At 43.8% G+C, this 18,106-nt stretch overlaps 2 protein-coding genes and 1 long non-coding RNA gene across 3 annotated transcripts in view; 1 reads left to right on the forward strand and 2 right to left on the reverse strand.

Annotated features, from left to right (window-relative positions):
* The window catches only part of tmem237b (transmembrane protein 237b), an 18,744-nt gene extending 8,621 nt beyond the window's left edge, over nt 1–10,123 (reverse strand). The window contains exons 1-10 of the mRNA XM_083758609.1: nt 10,066–10,123; nt 9,014–9,139; nt 5,122–5,215; nt 4,302–4,459; nt 3,622–3,754; nt 2,751–2,942; nt 1,661–1,734; nt 996–1,083; nt 544–665; nt 28–321 (exon numbers count right to left, since the gene is read on the reverse strand). Coding sequence (XP_083614735.1) covers nt 257–321; nt 544–665; nt 996–1,083; nt 1,661–1,734; nt 2,751–2,942; nt 3,622–3,754; nt 4,302–4,459; nt 5,122–5,215; nt 9,014–9,125 — 1,038 coding nt within the window. The 5' untranslated portion in view covers nt 9,126–9,139; nt 10,066–10,123 and the 3' untranslated portion in view covers nt 28–256. The remainder of the gene's footprint in view (nt 1–27; nt 322–543; nt 666–995; nt 1,084–1,660; nt 1,735–2,750; nt 2,943–3,621; nt 3,755–4,301; nt 4,460–5,121; nt 5,216–9,013; nt 9,140–10,065) is intronic.
* A 485-nt stretch (nt 10,124–10,608) lies between these two features.
* Nucleotides 10,609–12,591, reverse strand: LOC310854073. Its single transcript, XR_014568855.1, has 3 exons — nt 12,413–12,591; nt 12,165–12,203; nt 10,609–10,686 (listed from the first exon to the last, which is right to left on the reverse strand). It is a non-coding gene; the product is annotated as an uncharacterized lncRNA (long non-coding RNA).
* Nucleotides 12,592–13,362: 771 nt separating this feature from the next.
* Nucleotides 13,363–15,089, forward strand: LOC310853860 (chitobiosyldiphosphodolichol beta-mannosyltransferase-like; the record flags this gene model as incomplete). Its single annotated transcript, XM_083758335.1, has 2 exons — nt 13,363–13,389; nt 13,701–15,089. 2 exons carry the CDS (start codon nt 13,363–13,365, stop codon nt 15,087–15,089), a joined length of 1,416 nt encoding a protein of 471 aa, XP_083614461.1.
* Between the last annotated feature and the right edge of the window lie 3,017 nt (nt 15,090–18,106).

The following is an 18,106-nucleotide window of genomic DNA, read 5'->3' on the forward strand; positions in this document are numbered from 1 at the left end:
TAAAGTATAACATAATGCTTAAAACACCAAAAGGGGTTAATTCCGAAATCTCACTGTTGAGCTCAATGGAATATAAGAAAGAAGCACATCACTGCAGTTGGATAAAATCTTATATTTCAAAAGGTGAACATTATATACAACAGATGTCATTCAAATACAAAACTAAAGTACTGCCAAAAAAAAAGATGTACATTTGGTGTTCACTGCTAAATAGTACAAAGGTGTGTGAAATGTGTAATTGCACATTTTCTTTGTCTCATGCAGTCATTTCATTTTTGTCTTCTAATTCAGGTGGTTTAATCTCCATCTCCATGAGGTACTCTGAAAAAGACAACAGATGTGATTGCTACTTTAGTTCGTTGTTTTGTGTGTGTGTGTGTGTGTGTGTGTGTGTGTGTGTGTGTGTGTGTGTGCGTGCGTGCGTGCATGTCAAATGTCATAAGTGTATTACAGTTTGAGAAACAGACAAATGAGAGAGAAATGGTTCTATGGTTTTACGGTTAAGACTTTGAGTGTGTGTGTGTGTGTGTGTGTCTCTCTCACTCTCAGTGTGGTCTATGTCAGGCCGGGTGGCGATGAGGATCCAGGCGAGGCCGACCAACAGCGCCACCACCAGGTTGACCGTCAGCCAGGGGTGAAGGAAGTGGTGCTCGGAGCCTTGAGGCCTGAGACAGACAGGGAGAGCACATTCAGTCAAAACAGCTTCAAAAGCTGTTCGGAGATAACACCAGAATCCATCCAGTGTTTAGAAGCACATTTTTAGTTTTAATTCATAGTCTCTTGAATAGTTTTCATTTAGTTTTAGTCACATTTTAGTCACCTGGAATATTTGTGTGTTACTAGTTTTAGTCATAAGACTTTAGTCGACTAAACCTACAATTGATTTAGTCGAACAAAATGTATTTTCGCAGGCCTCGATGCCGTTGTAATGACTGTTTTACTTTTTACAGTCATTCTCACATTTTGACTTGATCATTGGATTTGACTTGACTCACCACAGAGTTACATTGGGGCTTTCATAGAGGTTGATACGATCGCTGGTCATCTGCTGGCTGAGAGACAGGACCAGGGCCGAGGAATAAACTGTAGGTTTAGACAGGACCAGGTAGGTAGGTTAGAGACAGGACCAGGGCCGAGGAATAAATTGTAGGTTGTACGGAAAGATGCACAGACAGACATGCACGCACGCACGCACACACACACACACCCACCCACCCAGGCACACACACACACACACACACAAAGGCAGGCAGAGGGACACAGTAAATATAAGCTGTATAGAGACGAGCAGAATGCTAAACAAAATGGAGAAGTAAATTAATGTGAAAACCTTCCTTCTTTTCTGCCAACTTTCCCCCCATTTTAGTCGTTATGCCAATTCCCTGATGTCCCTACACACTTGTGTAGTGCTGACCCCTAGTGGTTGTTCTTGGGACTGGTTGGTCATAGGGATCAGAATCTGAGTTGCCAGACGTTTTCGCCAGCTCCCCGCATTACAAACGGGACGGTCACACACACAGCTGTTGCTGTGTGTGCATTATACATAACAAGTTAAGAAGAAACTACACTCGAGATTATACTAGACTAGAGAGTGCGGATATTCCTTTTTTCATTCAAATAAATGCATGTCTGTTAAAATGCGTGTGAACTAAAGACTCACAGAATGCTGCCAGCGCCACAGGGTCCAGTGTGACAAAGTCCCGCAGAGCCGTGGGGCCTTTAGCCAGATTCATCCTGGACAGAAAACACACTATGTTATTTCATTTTTCAACAATGTGTGTGACTACATACATACTGTACACAATGCGCACATCTCTTTTCAAGCAATGGACTTATAATTGATTTTATTTAACAATTTCACTTTTCCCCCTCACATCAATATAATCAGAATTGTCAGAGACAGTTAGGAAAGCAAGATAATAATTTATCCCAAACTGTTAGCAACCTATAATATGATGGTTAATATTAATATTTTTTACAGTCTGGTGATGGTGGATCTCATGTGACCAGCCTTGGAAATATCGACGCTCATGCCTGAAAATGCTGTATAGAAAAAGCTATTATTGATATTGGCCCAACCCTACTGATGTACTGAATGCTGAAGACCATATCGCTTTTGTTATTATTATAATACATGTACCGGTATTTAAAATGGAGCATACACACAACTCCCCCTTGGGCTTAAGTTATACTCTGTCATACTATCGCAATGTGACACTTTGGCCCCTTTTTTTCACATAATTATGCACAATAATAATTATGCAGAACCATACCTATTTTAAATTGTTTATAGGATAATTGTTTATAGGATCAATATAAGTAAATTAAGATATGATAAACCCTTCCGTAGCTTTGTCATATAGTAAGTTTTACCTATAGTAGCCTATACATGATAGGTGAATAGGTAAACATTTAATTAATAGTTATCACAATGAAACTGATTGATTACTTACACGAAGATAATGATTTATTGAATTACAAGTTTTCTGAAATTGTAAAAAAAATAAAAAATATGAAAAAGCTACTACTGTGGAACTCAATATAAGTAAATTAATATATCATAGATTCATAACTTATGGTATATTAATTTACTTATATTGACCCTATAAACAATTTAATATATATCTAGGTATGCTTTTGCCCACTCAATGCATAATGTACGTTCCAATTTTGGAGCTCTGACTCAAGGACTAAGAACCTGTCGAAGGAGAGGGGAGAGCGTACCCGTCATAGCAGAGGGGAGAGCGTACCTGTCGAAGGCGGCCACAGTGCTAATTGCCAGCAGCATGTAAAGCAGAGACTGCGACGGGTACGCCAGTCTGTGGTAGTGTTCCAGCAGGTTGTCCAGAGCTGTGAGCTCAGGGCCGGCCAAGACGTAGACTATGATGGTGTTCCACACGGCGTAGCCGGCCAGGAACCCATGACAGAACACCCCTAGATCCCTGCAGAAGAGAGGAGAGAGGAGTGTTTTTCATTCCCATCCGTCTACGGATATGGTGTGTGCTTCTTCACCGATACAGTGACACACTCAGTTCAATTCAATCTTATTAAAGTGTCAAATCACAACAAGTTGTCTCAAGACACTTTACATGTAGAGCAAAGGACCGACAGAGATCCCCACCCAGAGCAAGACATTATATGACAGTGATATTAACGAAAACCTCCCCCTTAGGAAGAAATGTCAAGCAGAACCCGACTCTAGGGTGGGCCAGAGTAATATACGGTAGTAATATACAAAGAAGAAAAACAACAACAAAAAGTGTTGTAAACCTGCCGTTTTTTTCTACTTTCTAATTCTTTGTTTGGCCCAAAACATTGTGTTTATTGTCATGATTGTCATGATTTGTCTCATGAACCGTCTTTAAATAAATACTTTCTGAAAAGTCTATGAGAAAAATGAACGGAGAATCATTTCCTGGGCCCTGGTAGGGGGGCGGGACTGCGACGCTACACTCTACTCTACACTCTGGGGTGGGCGGGGACCGTGTCAGGGGAGAGAAATGGAGAGAGAAGGAGAGACAGGGAGTAGATACAGCCACATATTAATGATGGAGACAAAACTGGAACAAGAATAAAAGGTACACACACACACACACACACACACACACTCAGAGTACACACCTGAAACCTGTGTGTACTCTGAGTGCCACGTCTCTGGTGTTATAGAGAGACTGGGGCTGCAGTTCCATGAAGTTGTCCGACTGGTGATTGGTCTTCCCCCCCCTGTCATAACGCTCTGCTGGCTGAAAACGCTCTGCAGATGCACACACACACACACACACACAAAATAAAGCAGTCAGTGATTGTATTAACCTCAAGTCTAAATTAATCAGTACAGTAGAGTGAGATGACGTTCCATCTTGAAAATGTTGCTCAAATTGAACGAACTAAGGTCTGTTACCACCAGCATCATTTCATGTCACTTCACTGTTCAGAACATTTCCTTATGACATCGGTGATCTCCATATCCCATTCTGACCGGGCACCCATTTTGGTGTTAGCATCATGTTATGCTTTATCTATTGAAAAATAGCAGATCTACAAGCTCATAGCGCGCCACCGAGTGGCGCGCTACGAGCTTGTAGGTCTGCTATTTTTGAAAAATCGAAGAACGACTGACATTTTTTAAATCTGATCTCAGGTCAGAATGGGTTAATCAGACCAGTGTGTGTCCAGTGGAAACCTCGTATGAATCTGATCTCAGGTCAGAATGGGATATTCGGGCATACAGCGAGGACGGTCACACAGACATTCCTATAGATGGAAGACAGATGTCATGACGTCGATCACTAGACACTCACTCGTCCGCTCCACGAAGCCCCTCCCCACCGGCTTGCTCTGGCCCTGGGGGGCCGAGAACAGGGAATGCTGGGGGATCGAGGAGGAATCATCCGTGATGATGTCGTCCGCTTCTACGTCGAGCTCGGCAGGCAACTGCGACTCTGTGACTTGTGACTTCCTGGTTTGGAAGACATCGGAAGGGACATTGTCAGATGCTTTTATTGTCTTTACCATGACCAGTGTGTGTGTGTGTGTGTGTGTGTGTGTGTGTGTGTGTGTGTGTGTATGTGTGTGTCATCACAAATAAAGGAACCACCATTCCAATTCATCATATTTCACTGATATTAGTCTCTTAAACCAAGGTACCTTGTCATATTTTGTGATATTTTGGGTTTATTTATTTTTTACAGATTACGTGATTTGTAGAAAACATGGATGCTCAGTGTAGAGTCTGTGTAGACTGTAGAGGATAGTTATAGCTTTGATGACGCTCTGCTTTCTGCATAGCCTCGGGACCCAGCGGCCTTTTGTTTGTCATCAACGTCATTTCTTTTAGCGCAACTTCCGCCCCCAAAAAATGATAGCGTCTACAGCGTATAGGTCTTGCCCAGTGTGGGGTGAGCCCAGCATGAGGGAGGGAGGCCTGTATTTCGCTAACCAATAATATAGTGCAGAGGAGCGTCGCTCCAACTTTGAGGGGAGGAGGAAGGGAGCGTATAGGCTCATAGGTTGGTGAACCAATAGGAAGTCGGCGTTGGTTTCCTGCACTAGTTTGTCCCGCCCCTCTATGCCCATATATAGGTCTAGTAGTCTCTTTCAGGCATGAATGAACACACTCACTTCTTCTTCTTTGGTTTCTTGACAATTTCCTCCCCGTCCGTGTTCTGCTCCGGCCCGTCTTCGTTCACCAGGTCTGCCTGGTCGTCCTCAACATCTGGAGTCAGACACACCATGAATCAGACACACCCTCCCCAAAGCCTCAACATCTGGAGTCAGACACACCATGAATCAGACACACCCTCCCCAAAGCCTCAACATCTGGAGTCAGACACACCATGAATCAGACACACCCTCCCCAAAGCCTCAACATCTGGAGTCAGACACACCATGAATCAGACACACCCTCCCCAAAGCCTCAACATCTGGAGTCAGACACACCATGAATCAGACACACCCTCCCCAAAGCCTCAACATCTGGAGTCAGACACACCATGAATCAGACACACCCTCCCCAAAGCCTCAACATCTGGAGTCAGACACACCATGAATCAGACACACCCTCCCCAAAGCCTCGACATCTGGAGTCAGACACACCGTGAATCAGACACACCCTCCCCAAAGCCTCAACATCTGCAGTCAGACACACCGTGAATCAGACACGCCCTCCCCAAAGCCTCAACATCTGGAGTCAGACACACCATGAATCAGACACACCCTCCCCAAAGCCTCAACATCTGGAGTCAGACACACCATGAATCAGACACACCCTCCCCAAAGCCTCAACATCTGGAGTCAGACACACCATGAGTCAGACACACCCTCCCCAAAGCCTCAACATCTGGAGTCAGACACACCATGAATCAGACACACCCTCCCCAAAGCCTCAACATCTGGAGTCAGACACACCATGAATCAGACACACCCTCCCCAAAGCCTCAACATCTGGAGTCAGACACACCATGAATCAGACACACCCTCCCCAAAGCCTCAACATCTGGAGTCAGACACACCATGAATCAGACACACCCTCCCCAAAGCCTCAACATCTGGAGTCAGACACACCATGAATCAGACACACCCTCCCCAAAGCCTCAACATCTGCAGTCAGACACACCATGAATCAGACAGACACACCCTCCCCAAAGCCTCAACATCTGGAGTCAGACACACCATGAATCAGACACACCCTCCCCAAAGCCTCAACATCTGGAGTCAGACACACCATGAATCAGACACACCCTCCCCCCAAAGCCTCAACATCTGGAGTCAGACACACCTTGAATCAGACACACCCTCCCCAAAGCCTCAACATCTGGAGTCAGACACACCATGAATCAGACACACCCTCCCCAAAGCCTCAACATCTGGAGTCAGACACACCATGAATCAGACACACCCTCCCCAAAGCCTCAACATCTGGAGTCAGACACACCATGAATCAGACACACCCTCCCCAAAGCCTCAACATCTGGAGTCAGACACACCATGAATCAGACACACCCTCCCCAAAGCCTCAACATCTGGAGTCAGACACACCATGAATCAGACACACCCTCCCCAAAGCCTCAACATCTGGAGTCAGACACACCATGAGTCAGACACACCCTCCCCAAAGCCTCAACATCTGGAGTCAGACACACCATGAATCAGACACACCCTCCCCAAAGCCTCAACATCTGGAGTCAGACACACCATGAATCAGACACACCCTCCCCCCAAAGCCTCAACATCTGGAGTCAGACACACCGTGAGTCAGACACACCCTCCCCAAAGCCTCAACATCTGGAGTCAGACACACCATGAATCAGACACGCCCTCCCCAAAGCCTCAACATCTGGAGTCAGACACACCATGAGTCAGACACACCCTCCCCAAAGCCTCAACATCTGGAGTCAGACACACCATGAATCAGACACACCCTCCCCAAAGCCTCAACATCTGGAGTCAGACACACCATGAGTCAGACACACCCTCCCCAAAGCCTCAACATCTGGAGTCAGACACATCCATGAATCAGACACACCCTCTCCAAAGCCTCAACATCTGGAGTCAGACACACCATGAATCAGACACACCCTCCCCAAAGCCTCAACATCTGGAGTCAGACACACCATGAATCAGACACACCCTCCCCCAAAGCCTCAACATCTGGAGTCAGACACACCATGAATCAGACACACCCTCCCCAAAGCCTCAACATCTGGAGTCAGACACACCATGAATCAGACACACCCTCCCCAAAGCCTCAACATCTGGAGTCAGACACACCATGAATCAGACACACCCTCCCCCCAAAGCCTCAACATCTGGAGTCAGACACACCTTGAATCAGACACACCCTCCCCAAAGCCTCAACATCTGGAGTCAGACACACCATGAATCAGACACACCCTCCCCAAAGCCTCAACATCTGGAGTCAGACACACCATGAATCAGACACACCCTCTCCAAAGCCTCAACATCTGGAGTCAGACACACCATGAATCAGACACACCCTCCCCAAAGCCTCAACATCTGGAGTCAGACACGCCATGAATCAGACACACCCTCCCCAAAGCCTCAACATCTGCAGTCAGACACACCATGAATCAGACACGCCCTCCCCAAAGCCTCAACATCTGGAGTCAGACACACCATGAATCAGACACGCCCTCCCCAAAGCCTCAACATCTGGAGTCAGACACACCATGAATCAGACACACACTCCCCAAAGCCTCAACATCTGGAGTCAGACACACCATGAATCAGACACACCCTCCCCAAAGCCTCAACATCTGGAGTCAGTCAGACACACCATGAATCAGACACACCCTCCCCAAAGCCTCAACATCTGGAGTCAGACACACCATGAATCAGACACGCCCTCCCCAAAGCCTCAACATCTGGAGTCAGACACACCATGAATCAGACACACCCTCCCCAAAGACCAGGTCTGCCTGGTCGTCCTCAACATCTACAGTCAGACACACCATGAATCAGACACACCCTCCCCAAAGCCTAAGCTAATTCCCTTTAAGCCCTTTCCACACCTAAGCGCAAAACGGTTTTGCGCCGGGGACAGAAGAAGCTGTGCGGCGTGTGCGCAGCTGGTTTTTAGACAGCTGGTGGATGGGAATTAAGCTCCACCTCCGCGGAGGAGAGCGCATCCGGGAATCTTGCGCGAGCAAGTCGTCCGCGGAAGTGGGGCTTCTTTTCCATCCACCAGCTGTCTAAAAACCCGGTTTTGAAGCTGTGCGCAGCCGAAAACGTGCGCGGCTCTTTTGATAGTGTGGCAGCACCTTTACTCCTGTCTTTCCAAAAAAAATCCAATCACCGACTACAATTGGTCCAAAATGCAAACAAGTGCAAGAAGGTTCGATTACTCCCATCCTAGCCACCCTCCACTGGCTGCCCATTTCTTTTAGAATTAATTTTAAAATTCTACATTTTACTTTCAAGGCTAGGTCCGCCTTGCTCCGCCCTACATTTCAGACTTACTTGACTCCTATGAGCCAGCCCGCGAGTTGAGATCCTCGGGGAAAGCCCTTCTCACTATAAAAACAGGCCGCAAAGACTTTTGGCGATCTGTGCACCCTCACTGGAGATCAGGCTCGCCGACTTGGTCGACGCTTCCTCGTTTTAAATCACTCCCGAAGACCCATTTCTACAAAGCTGCTTTTAATCCTTTATCGTGATTTCTTTGTATGTATTTTTCACCTTTTTTTTTTAATCTGTTTTCCACTGATGTGCCATTATTTCTTTTGATGCATGATATGTTCTATCTATGCTCTTGTTGTTCAGCACTTTGTGACCTTGTTCTTGAAAGGTGCTATATAAATAAAGCTTTATTATTGTTATTAGCTGACCCTAACCTCACGGGAAGCCACGGGTGATTTTTTTAACATGCAGCACTGACTAATAATGACTGTAGGACTGTTGGTATGTCTAACCAACGTATGCAGTGAACCTCCATGAATTCATAAAGCATTAGAGAGGTATGACAGACAGACAGAAAGACATTTATGATTCAAACCTATGGTTTGAACTTTCTTCTTCTTTTTCCTTCTGTGGTGTCCTTCATTCACGGGGTCGGGGGTCGCTGTCTCCTTGACCTCAGACGTCCTGCGGTTGTCCAGGCCTCGCATCTCCAACCCAGGCTCTACACACAAACAAGGACACTTTAGAGGCCCGTTCATACTCCTGTTTTAGGTGGAGTATACCAAGAACTGGACTCTGAGTAGGCCTTAAATGGTCATACCGGTAGTCTGGCTTGTTCATTCCATTGACTACGAATCCTGGTACACTTGACATTACTATTATTGACGACCATTTTTTCCAACGCATGTTTTTGTGTCATTTTAGAGAAAGCTACTGGATTCAGTTAATTTCAGCACGAAAAACGGTACTTCAGAAACAAGCTTGAGACATGTTATCCAACACAATGAAATAAAACTCTTTGGTAATCTTTTGTCAAAGTGATGTTATTGTAATCTGAAAAGTTATTATTAAAGATTATTATTAAAATTATTCTGGTAGGTGTTTTAATCACTTTGAACAAAATGTAAGTATTAAAGGGATTGTGACATTAAAAAAAAGGTTTTGGAATTGTTCTTATTTTTTTTAGGTTTTCTAATCTCAATTGCACCCAAAAAACATGACCTTTTAACATTCAGTAGATTTTCTGTGATCTGGGGTTTTCTGGCTCAAACAGGTGCTCTGACTTGCCGGCAGTTTGTGATGTAAGCTCCTGCAAATCCCATATATGTCAATGGGATTTGCCAGCAGATGTCACTGATTTTACTGTTTTGCCTGTTTTCATTGTAGCTCAAAAGGCTTCCAAACCCCAAAGAAAACTTCAGACCACAGAAATTCCACTGAATGTTCAAAGTTCAGGTTATTTGGGTGTAATTGAGGTCATAAAACCTAAAAGAAAAATAAATGAAAATGAATGTCATAAAACCTTTAAAAAATGTCTCAATACACTTAATTTATATTATACATGTTTATTCCACTACTGATTCTATTTTTATTTCTATTTCTATTTCTAATGTTTTGATTCTTGTCTTGTGTTTGAGAGAGACCTACCTTCTAAACCATTGGTCTCCCTTTTGGCTTTTTTCCTTCTGGTTTTGATTACAGGAGCATCTTCTGCACAACATATTCAAAGTAAAACAAGTATGAATGAAACCACGTGCTTCCCAACAAATGTAATACATACAGATTGAATGCAATTCATAGGAAATTCAAATATAGGCACTAACTTACCAACACTTTCTTGACTTCATGTGTCCACGTGGCATGTATATAACACAAAGAGAAGCAGAATACGTATCAATTAGACAATCTGGAAAGTGTAACATCAACACCGTTACAGCATTCAGAGGTAACGATTGTGTGCTGCCCCCCCCCCCCCCCCCCCCGGCCCCCGAGTCCCGAACAGCACATTTGAGCAAATTTTCAATTATTTAAAAAAAAGATTGCGTCGTATACAATAAAGTATGTACTGCTGAAATGGCAACGTTGAATGGCTAAATTAATTTCCAAGACACAGTGCGTGGTTGCTCAAAGTTAGTACCGTGAGTGACAAAGTGCCTACTACAGTGTGAACATTAGCATCTACGGTATAGTGGAAGTAAAAAAAAAAAGTATAGCTGGTGATTCATTTCCCACTTACTATGGCATGGCAGGAAGTGCCCGCTGGCCATGCTGAGGGGAGAGAGAGAGAGAGAGAGAGAGAGAGAGAGAGAGAGAGAGAGAGAGAGAGAGAGAGAGAGATATGCAGAATGTCTCATTTCAAGTTATATAGGGCTGAAGTGGTTTAGTAACCAAAGTTTTCAAATAAATGTAGTGGAATATTTGCTTATTTTTTTCCTTCTTTTGTTTAGGTTATGTTTTTCTTTTTTTTGTGCAAATTCAGAAATAAATTGAGACACCAATTAGAATATTTGCTAATGAGATGTAGTGGAGTAGAAGTCAAAGTACTGGAAATTGGAAACACTCAAGCAACGTGCAAACATCTTAAAATTGTACATGCAGTAGTAGCAGTACCATTTAGACCTGACAACGATTCTAAATTGTAAAGGTTTTATGAAAAACCTGTGTTTCTATGTCAGTGGTGCTTTTTCATGCCAAGGACCCCCAAAAATATAAATTATAGTTATTGGCCGCCGACCTCCATCTGAAAATATGTTGTTCCAGGCAGGGACCTCCCCAGAAGCAAAGATTTGAGTTAAAAATGTCCGCTCTGAAAGAATATATATTCCAAATGTGCACTACATTTTCATGATCTTTCAAAAATAGCAGATCTACAAGCTCGTAGCATGGCATCCGGTGCCACGCTATGAGCTTGTGATCTGCTATTTTTCAGTAGCTAAAAATATAACATAATCCTTAAAACACCAAAAGTGGTTCCCGTCCAGAATGGGTAAAGTAAATGCATTTAGCTATACGTTCCACCACTGAACGCACCTATAGAAATGTTATAATGATACAAAAAAAACAAGCTGACATACAGTCAGCAACCACTGAAGCCTCTTACCTTTGGTTTCATAGCCAGGATGCGAACCCAGCAGTCAGGTGACATGACACTGTAACTGTTACAGTGTAACATCGCATACGATAGCCTACGTGGTGGTATAATCCCGTGCTAAATCTGTACGTGGCTATATTTCCATCTGACACGGATTGAGGATTAGATTATAGGCCTATCTGAGGCACGCACACTGGAGTCCACTCAACTTTAAGTGTTCATTTAATTCATGCATTGATAGCTCTCAGAGTGAATTAAGTTCAATTAACACTCAGAGTTTTTAACTGTGACTGTGTAGCCTACTTAGGATCAGACATTTATCCCAGTTTAAATCATTATTATAAAATATGATTTAAAATGAACAATGCTGTATTATGTTTTGAGGGCACTGTGATGGCCCATGGGCCCATCTGTAAGTTAATCAAGTCAATTGATTACACACTGTAAATATGTACATATGTTTGTTTTTACTAATTGTCACCCCCTTTTTTTTGCTTCCCTTTGTTTTATGGAAATAACAAAAAGACACTGTTTTACAGCTGGGGAAAAAACCTGTGACAATAAAGTAGATTTTGTTCTAATTCTGACCTGCTAACCAATGTCTGTTTTTGCTGCAAACACTGACTGCAGACTGCAGTCATATATTTATAGTTACCTGTGGAAGAGATGGCAATTCCCTCCGCCGTGTGCTGCTCTGTCTCTGTCCAAGTTGAAAACAAAATAAATAACTTAGCAAATATCGTCAACACTCAACACAACATTATAGGCCTAAACAATTTGACAGCTGCAGTAATAAAGATGTTTACAGCCATAAATGTGCAGTGAACTGAAAACACAAAATATGTGAGTTTTCTTTTGTTACTTGATGATAAAAAAAAGTTAAACAAAGAACAAAACCGTTACCTGTGCCTGTGCGTGGTCGTAATCCATATTCCAAAAGCGTTCTAAAATGAAGAACGTCTTTGAGGACAGCAAAGCGGTGTGTCTTAATACATGAGCATGAGTTGTATTAATAATAAAATGCTAATATCTCTCTAGTAAGTGCATGCTGGCTGTTGTTTACCCCTCCGTCTGTTGTTTATGATGCGTTGCTATCATTGACTATACGTTGCTACCCGGAAACGTCTTCACTTGTGTTTCCTGCTGAAAAGATCCGCCTATTGGCGGCCAGGCGGCGTATTGCTGCCCCCCACTGTTGGCTGTTGGGTACTTCTCATACTCTACTATATTTAATCCCCCATTTAATGGCATATTTCTATCTCTGGGACCCCCAATTTATATTCTAAAATCAATGTTAATTTAACTCTCAGAGTTACAGACCCATACGGGTCCATTTCCTAACTATCATTTAACTGGGGACCAACTCCCTCAAGGACCCCTGGTGGTCCCCAGACCCCACTTTGGGAACCACTGACTGATCTAATCCATCACATTCACATATTTGATTATTTCACCACTGTGAGCACATACTGTATAGGACTTTTTTAAAGCAATATATTTATTGAATTTTCTTTTCTTTTTCACATGTCCAGCGTTTTTCCATATATGCATTAAATTAATCTGTTCTATCAGATACAAACTGATCCATCATCCGTGTCAAATATGTTCAGACTGACACGGGTCACACGGCTACATCAGACCAACAGACTTCAGCACAATAAAAATGTACACTTCGACCTGTATAAAAAATCAACCAGGTCGATTCTGTATTGATTCAACCCAGAATCAGTTTCACGCACACAGGTTAATTACAGGTGTAAAGAGTTGTGTGACGTATTATTTTATTTGTGCGTGCTCCATCATTTTGTGCAGTTTTCCCACTTGCCACTGCCCTGCAGTTTGCCATAACAGCCATGGCAATTTCCGTGTGCATGCTGTCAGTAAGCCAACACTACCCCGATTCATACGATATAGTAATCATACACACAGGCTGACCACATGAAGATGAAAAACAAAATAGTCCTTATTTGGACATTTAACAGTTCATGCTCTGCATGACATCATATACCAAAACTCTGGTAACCTTTAAAGTCTGTGCAGGGTGCCACGGCACAACAACATGTCCTTACCCAAATATGTATATATTTATTTGCTAATTGTTAGCCTCCTTGCTGCAGGCCTCTGTTTGAGAAGCATTAATGTGACTTGGCCATTGGTGTCATTGCCTGTTGTTGCAGTGTGCGGCCATCAGTTTATCCAGTTCTCACGACAAACGCGGTCACGGGATGCTCAATTTGACCGGCGGGTCTGTGTCCTCGTCCTCGGGGACATTGGACGGAGTCCCCGCATGCAGTACCACTCCCTGTCCCTCAGTAGACACGGATACCACGTCACCCTTGTGGGGATCTTAGGTACCAAACCGCATCGCAACATACTTCTAGACGACAGAATAAGGATCGTCCCTGTTGCGAAGATGAATGGCATTGGAGTGGGACCCAGAATCGTTACGTATGTGACAAAGGTCATACTTCAGTCACTGCAGCTCCTCCGTGTGCTGATGGATATGGACGTACAATCTCACATTCTCATGCAGAATCCCCCGGGCTTGCCTAGCATCGCCGTGGTGGGTCTGGTGTGCGCCGTGCGTGGAAGCACGTTTATCATCGATTGGCACAACTATGGCTACACCGTCATGGCGCTCTCCCATGGACAGAATCACCCTGTTGTCAGACTGGCAAAGTGGTACGAGCACTTCTTTGGCCCCCTGGCCACCCACCACCACCTCTGTGTTACCAACGCCATGAAAGATGACCTGTTGAAGAACTGGGGCATCGAGGCGACAACATTGTACGACAATCCTCCTTCCATATTCAAGGAGACTCCAGTCAATCTCCAGCATAAGCTCTTTGTGAAACTAGCCAAGAGCTATCCTCAGTTTGGGCCTAGTGGTGTCAAGCACGTGGACGGGTCTGTGGAGAGGACAGCCTTCACGGCCTGCAACCTTGCGGATGACACCGTCACCCTGACCTCGGACAGACCCGCACTATTGCTCAGCAGCACCAGTTGGACGGAGGATGAAGACTTCTCTGTCCTTCTGAAGGCTCTTGAAAACTATGAAGGCTTTATCAGAAATGGAACTTCCCTGCCATCTTTGGTCTGCGTTATTACAGGGAAGGGCCCACGGAAGGAGTATTACAGAAAACTGATAGACACTCTGGTCTTTGAACACGTGAAGATATGTACTCCCTGGCTGGAGGCCGAGGATTACCCTGTCTTGTTGGGTTCAGCTGACCTGGGCGTCTGTCTCCACAAGTCCTCCAGTGGCCTGGACTTGCCCATGAAGGTGGTGGACATGTTCGGCTGCTGCCTGCCCGTCTGTGCCGTCCGCTTTGACTGTTTACACGAGCTGGTGAGGCACGGGGAGAACGGACTGATCTTCGAGGACTTCCAGGAGCTGGCCCAGCAGCTGAAGTCCCTCATGTCCGACTTCCCCAGCGCTGAGGGCAGACTGGGCCTGTTCAGGCGAAACCTCCGCGCCAGCAGGAGGCAGTGCTGGGACGACAACTGGGACCAGAATGTACTGCCTCTCGTCAGTAGACATGACCACCACGGGCACCCAATATATAATAATTATAAGTGATATTATTCCATTAAGTGTTAATTACTATATAATGATAGTAATCAGGGGTCTTCCTCATGTCTGTCCAGCACTTTAAAGATGGAATACCATGATTTCCCCCCTCCTCCCTAACACATGGTCATCAGGTAGGTACTATGATGATACTAAGGGAAAGAAAAAGTGTTAAAATTATGTTTTACGTGGCCACGCCCACCAGTTCCTTAATTAGGCCTGGTTTTCGGGAGGTGGTGGTCCATCTGAACTGAAGCCGCACCCACAGCAGTTGTTGTATGATAAAGGGTTAGGTGAAAGGTATGTGATATTATGATGTCACCAACGTGGTGTATTTCAATTAGGCCTTTTGACTCAAAGGCTTTCAGCTTTCAGGATGAAACAAAGAAAATATCACACTGAGGGTCGTTTTACCAAAACGTATCATCTTACTCTGACATGCATATGCCGATTTCCTCAGTGACAGACAAAACGAATATTAAACTCTGTTCATTGTTAATGGCATTTAATGTTTGTGTTGGAGACAAAACAAACATTAAACTCTGTCCATTGTCAATGACGTTTTTAATGTTTGTCTAGACAAGACACACATTAAACCTAGGAGGGGCTCAGAAATATACAGGGAGTGGCTCAGGGTTAGAGTATGGCCGGATGGGAACCGCGAGGTTCCCATTTCGAAGCCGGGCTACCCCAGAGTTACTGTTGAAGTGTCCTTGAGCAAGACTCTGACACCCTTGCTCCCAATGAGCAGGTTGGTGCCTTGCATGGTTTCCTCTGACATTGGTGTGTGAATGGGTGAATGTAAAGTGCCTCACACTCTACAATGAGCTATACCGGTATATTAAATTAATTCACCATTTACCAAGACATATTTAAATATTGTAACCACACCTGTATGTCTATTAGAGTAATCACAGCACTCCATCTTTAATGAACAGAAAATGACTGGAACAGGAACACTATAAAATTGAAGCTGATAAATGGCTATACTCTCTTATTGGTTTAAAATCTGCAACCCACCTGGGAAAATAAATAAAAAATAAATAAGAAATATAACTTTATACCGTTAAATACAGACATGAACATTAAAATTAAAAACTCAAGGGTCTAGTCTGGGTAACTAGTTAGAGGCCTTGATCAGGGCTATATTCTGGAGTGCACTTTACGGTGTTGGTTTGAAGGGCTGATGATTTATTTGGAAGGATGCATTTTGTTGTCACATTAATAAAGTTGAATATGATGGGCTAGGAATGGAAATGCCCGGCTTGAAAGTGGAATATCGCAAGGCAAGGGCCAAGGCCGTGACATTAAGGGGACACCCATAGGGGCCACCTGCAAGTGACAGTTTGTCTAATACAGCAGTGGGTTCCCAAAGTGGGGTCCGGGAACCCCCAGGGATCCTTGAGGGAGTTCCAGGGGGTCCCCAGCTAATTATTGAGAGTGTACAAATGGACCCCACGCGGGTCCATTTCATTTGTACACTCTCAGAGTTAAATTAACAATGATTTTTCAATATAAATTGGGGTCCCAGAGATAGAAATGCCATTAAATGGGGATCTGTATATGCATGTCAAACTGGGGGTCCTTGAAATTAACCTGGTTAAGAATCACTGCTAGAGCCGTAAAAATCTTCTCTTATAGGTTTCTTGGCAAATCTTTTCACATGGGGGTCCGCGGGCTAATTAGTGTCAATTTGGGGGTCCTTGACATGAAAAAGTTTGGGACCAGCACTTTGTTACTGTGTTACAGTATAATTGAATTCCCCCCTCCTCCTTTCTGCGGGATTTTCTTTGACCTTTTAAGGAGTCTTGCCAACTTCCACCAGGAGGTGTCACTGTTGTGCAATAACCATTCTTTTCCTCCTCCACCCGGGATACGGTGTCTGAAATGGGACACACGTCGCTGTTTGATTTAGGCAAAAAATAATAAGATTTGAATAATACGCGTTACGAATTCCGATGAATGACTTTCGGGTTTATTTTCTCAACCTTAAAATGCCTTAAAAGCTGCATTATAATGACCTGCTAAAGCGGGGTCAATACAAAGCCATGCAATAGGACTAAAATGTCCTCTTCCTAACAGCCGGTAGTTTTTTCTCTCTCTCTTTTTTTTGGAGCCACTTTGACTTTTTTTTTCTTGGAAGCGAATCAATCGATCAGAGTGAGAGCGTCTTCGATCCGTCCATGCTCGCTCAGCCCGTGTGTGTGTGCGTGCGTGCGTGCGTGCACGGGAACAGCAGCTATGCACCGTTATAACGCCTAAAGTCACTGCATACAGGTTTGTAAAAAACCTCTCCTAACAATAAACCTATATGTTTATAATAGCATGATGCTATGCTAGCTAACATTAGCACAGGCTTGAAGCTAAAGTGGCTAAACCAGAATAGACACTGTTTGTCATAATACAAGGAATGTATTTGCTGCTATAATAACAGTATAATAATAACATAGCCAAACCAAAATGAATACATTTAATATTAAAAAAATATGGGAACCCCATGATGTGTGATGTGTGAAGGTTAACATGTTAATTCAGCTGGATTTAACTTTAGACTGAATGACTTCCTATCCTCCAACTGAGTAATGGAATGTTTTTAGTTGCTCAATGTTCATTCATTGTATTCAAACTTGTGTGTGTACTATTTATGCATCGGCTGCATGGCTCCTATTTAAATTCGTCACAGTTGTATATATAGTGACACTGTATTGCTCTCTCTACTGTATATGTCTCAATGCTTGAAAATGGACGACCCTGATGTAAACAGGACAAGTTTGGTCCTGGTAGCATATTATGTTTTTGACCAGGCTGTGTTGAAATGTAGCCTATACCCAATCTACATACTGTGGATGACATTTTCAATCAGTCAATCAATAATGTTTTGTGTAAAAGCACTTTTAACCCATGACCTGAGGACGATTCTACAAATGCCTTCTAAATCCAAAGAAAGACGACAAATAATAGGATTTCTCAAATGTCCTTGATGGTTGGGTTTGATTCTTTGATGTCCAGTGGCGGACCACAATGGA

The sequence above is a fragment of the Protomyctophum parallelum genome (assembly GCF_964188405.1).
Source record: "Protomyctophum parallelum genome assembly, chromosome: 23".
NCBI classification, from domain to species: domain Eukaryota; kingdom Metazoa; phylum Chordata; class Actinopteri; order Myctophiformes; family Myctophidae; genus Protomyctophum; species Protomyctophum parallelum.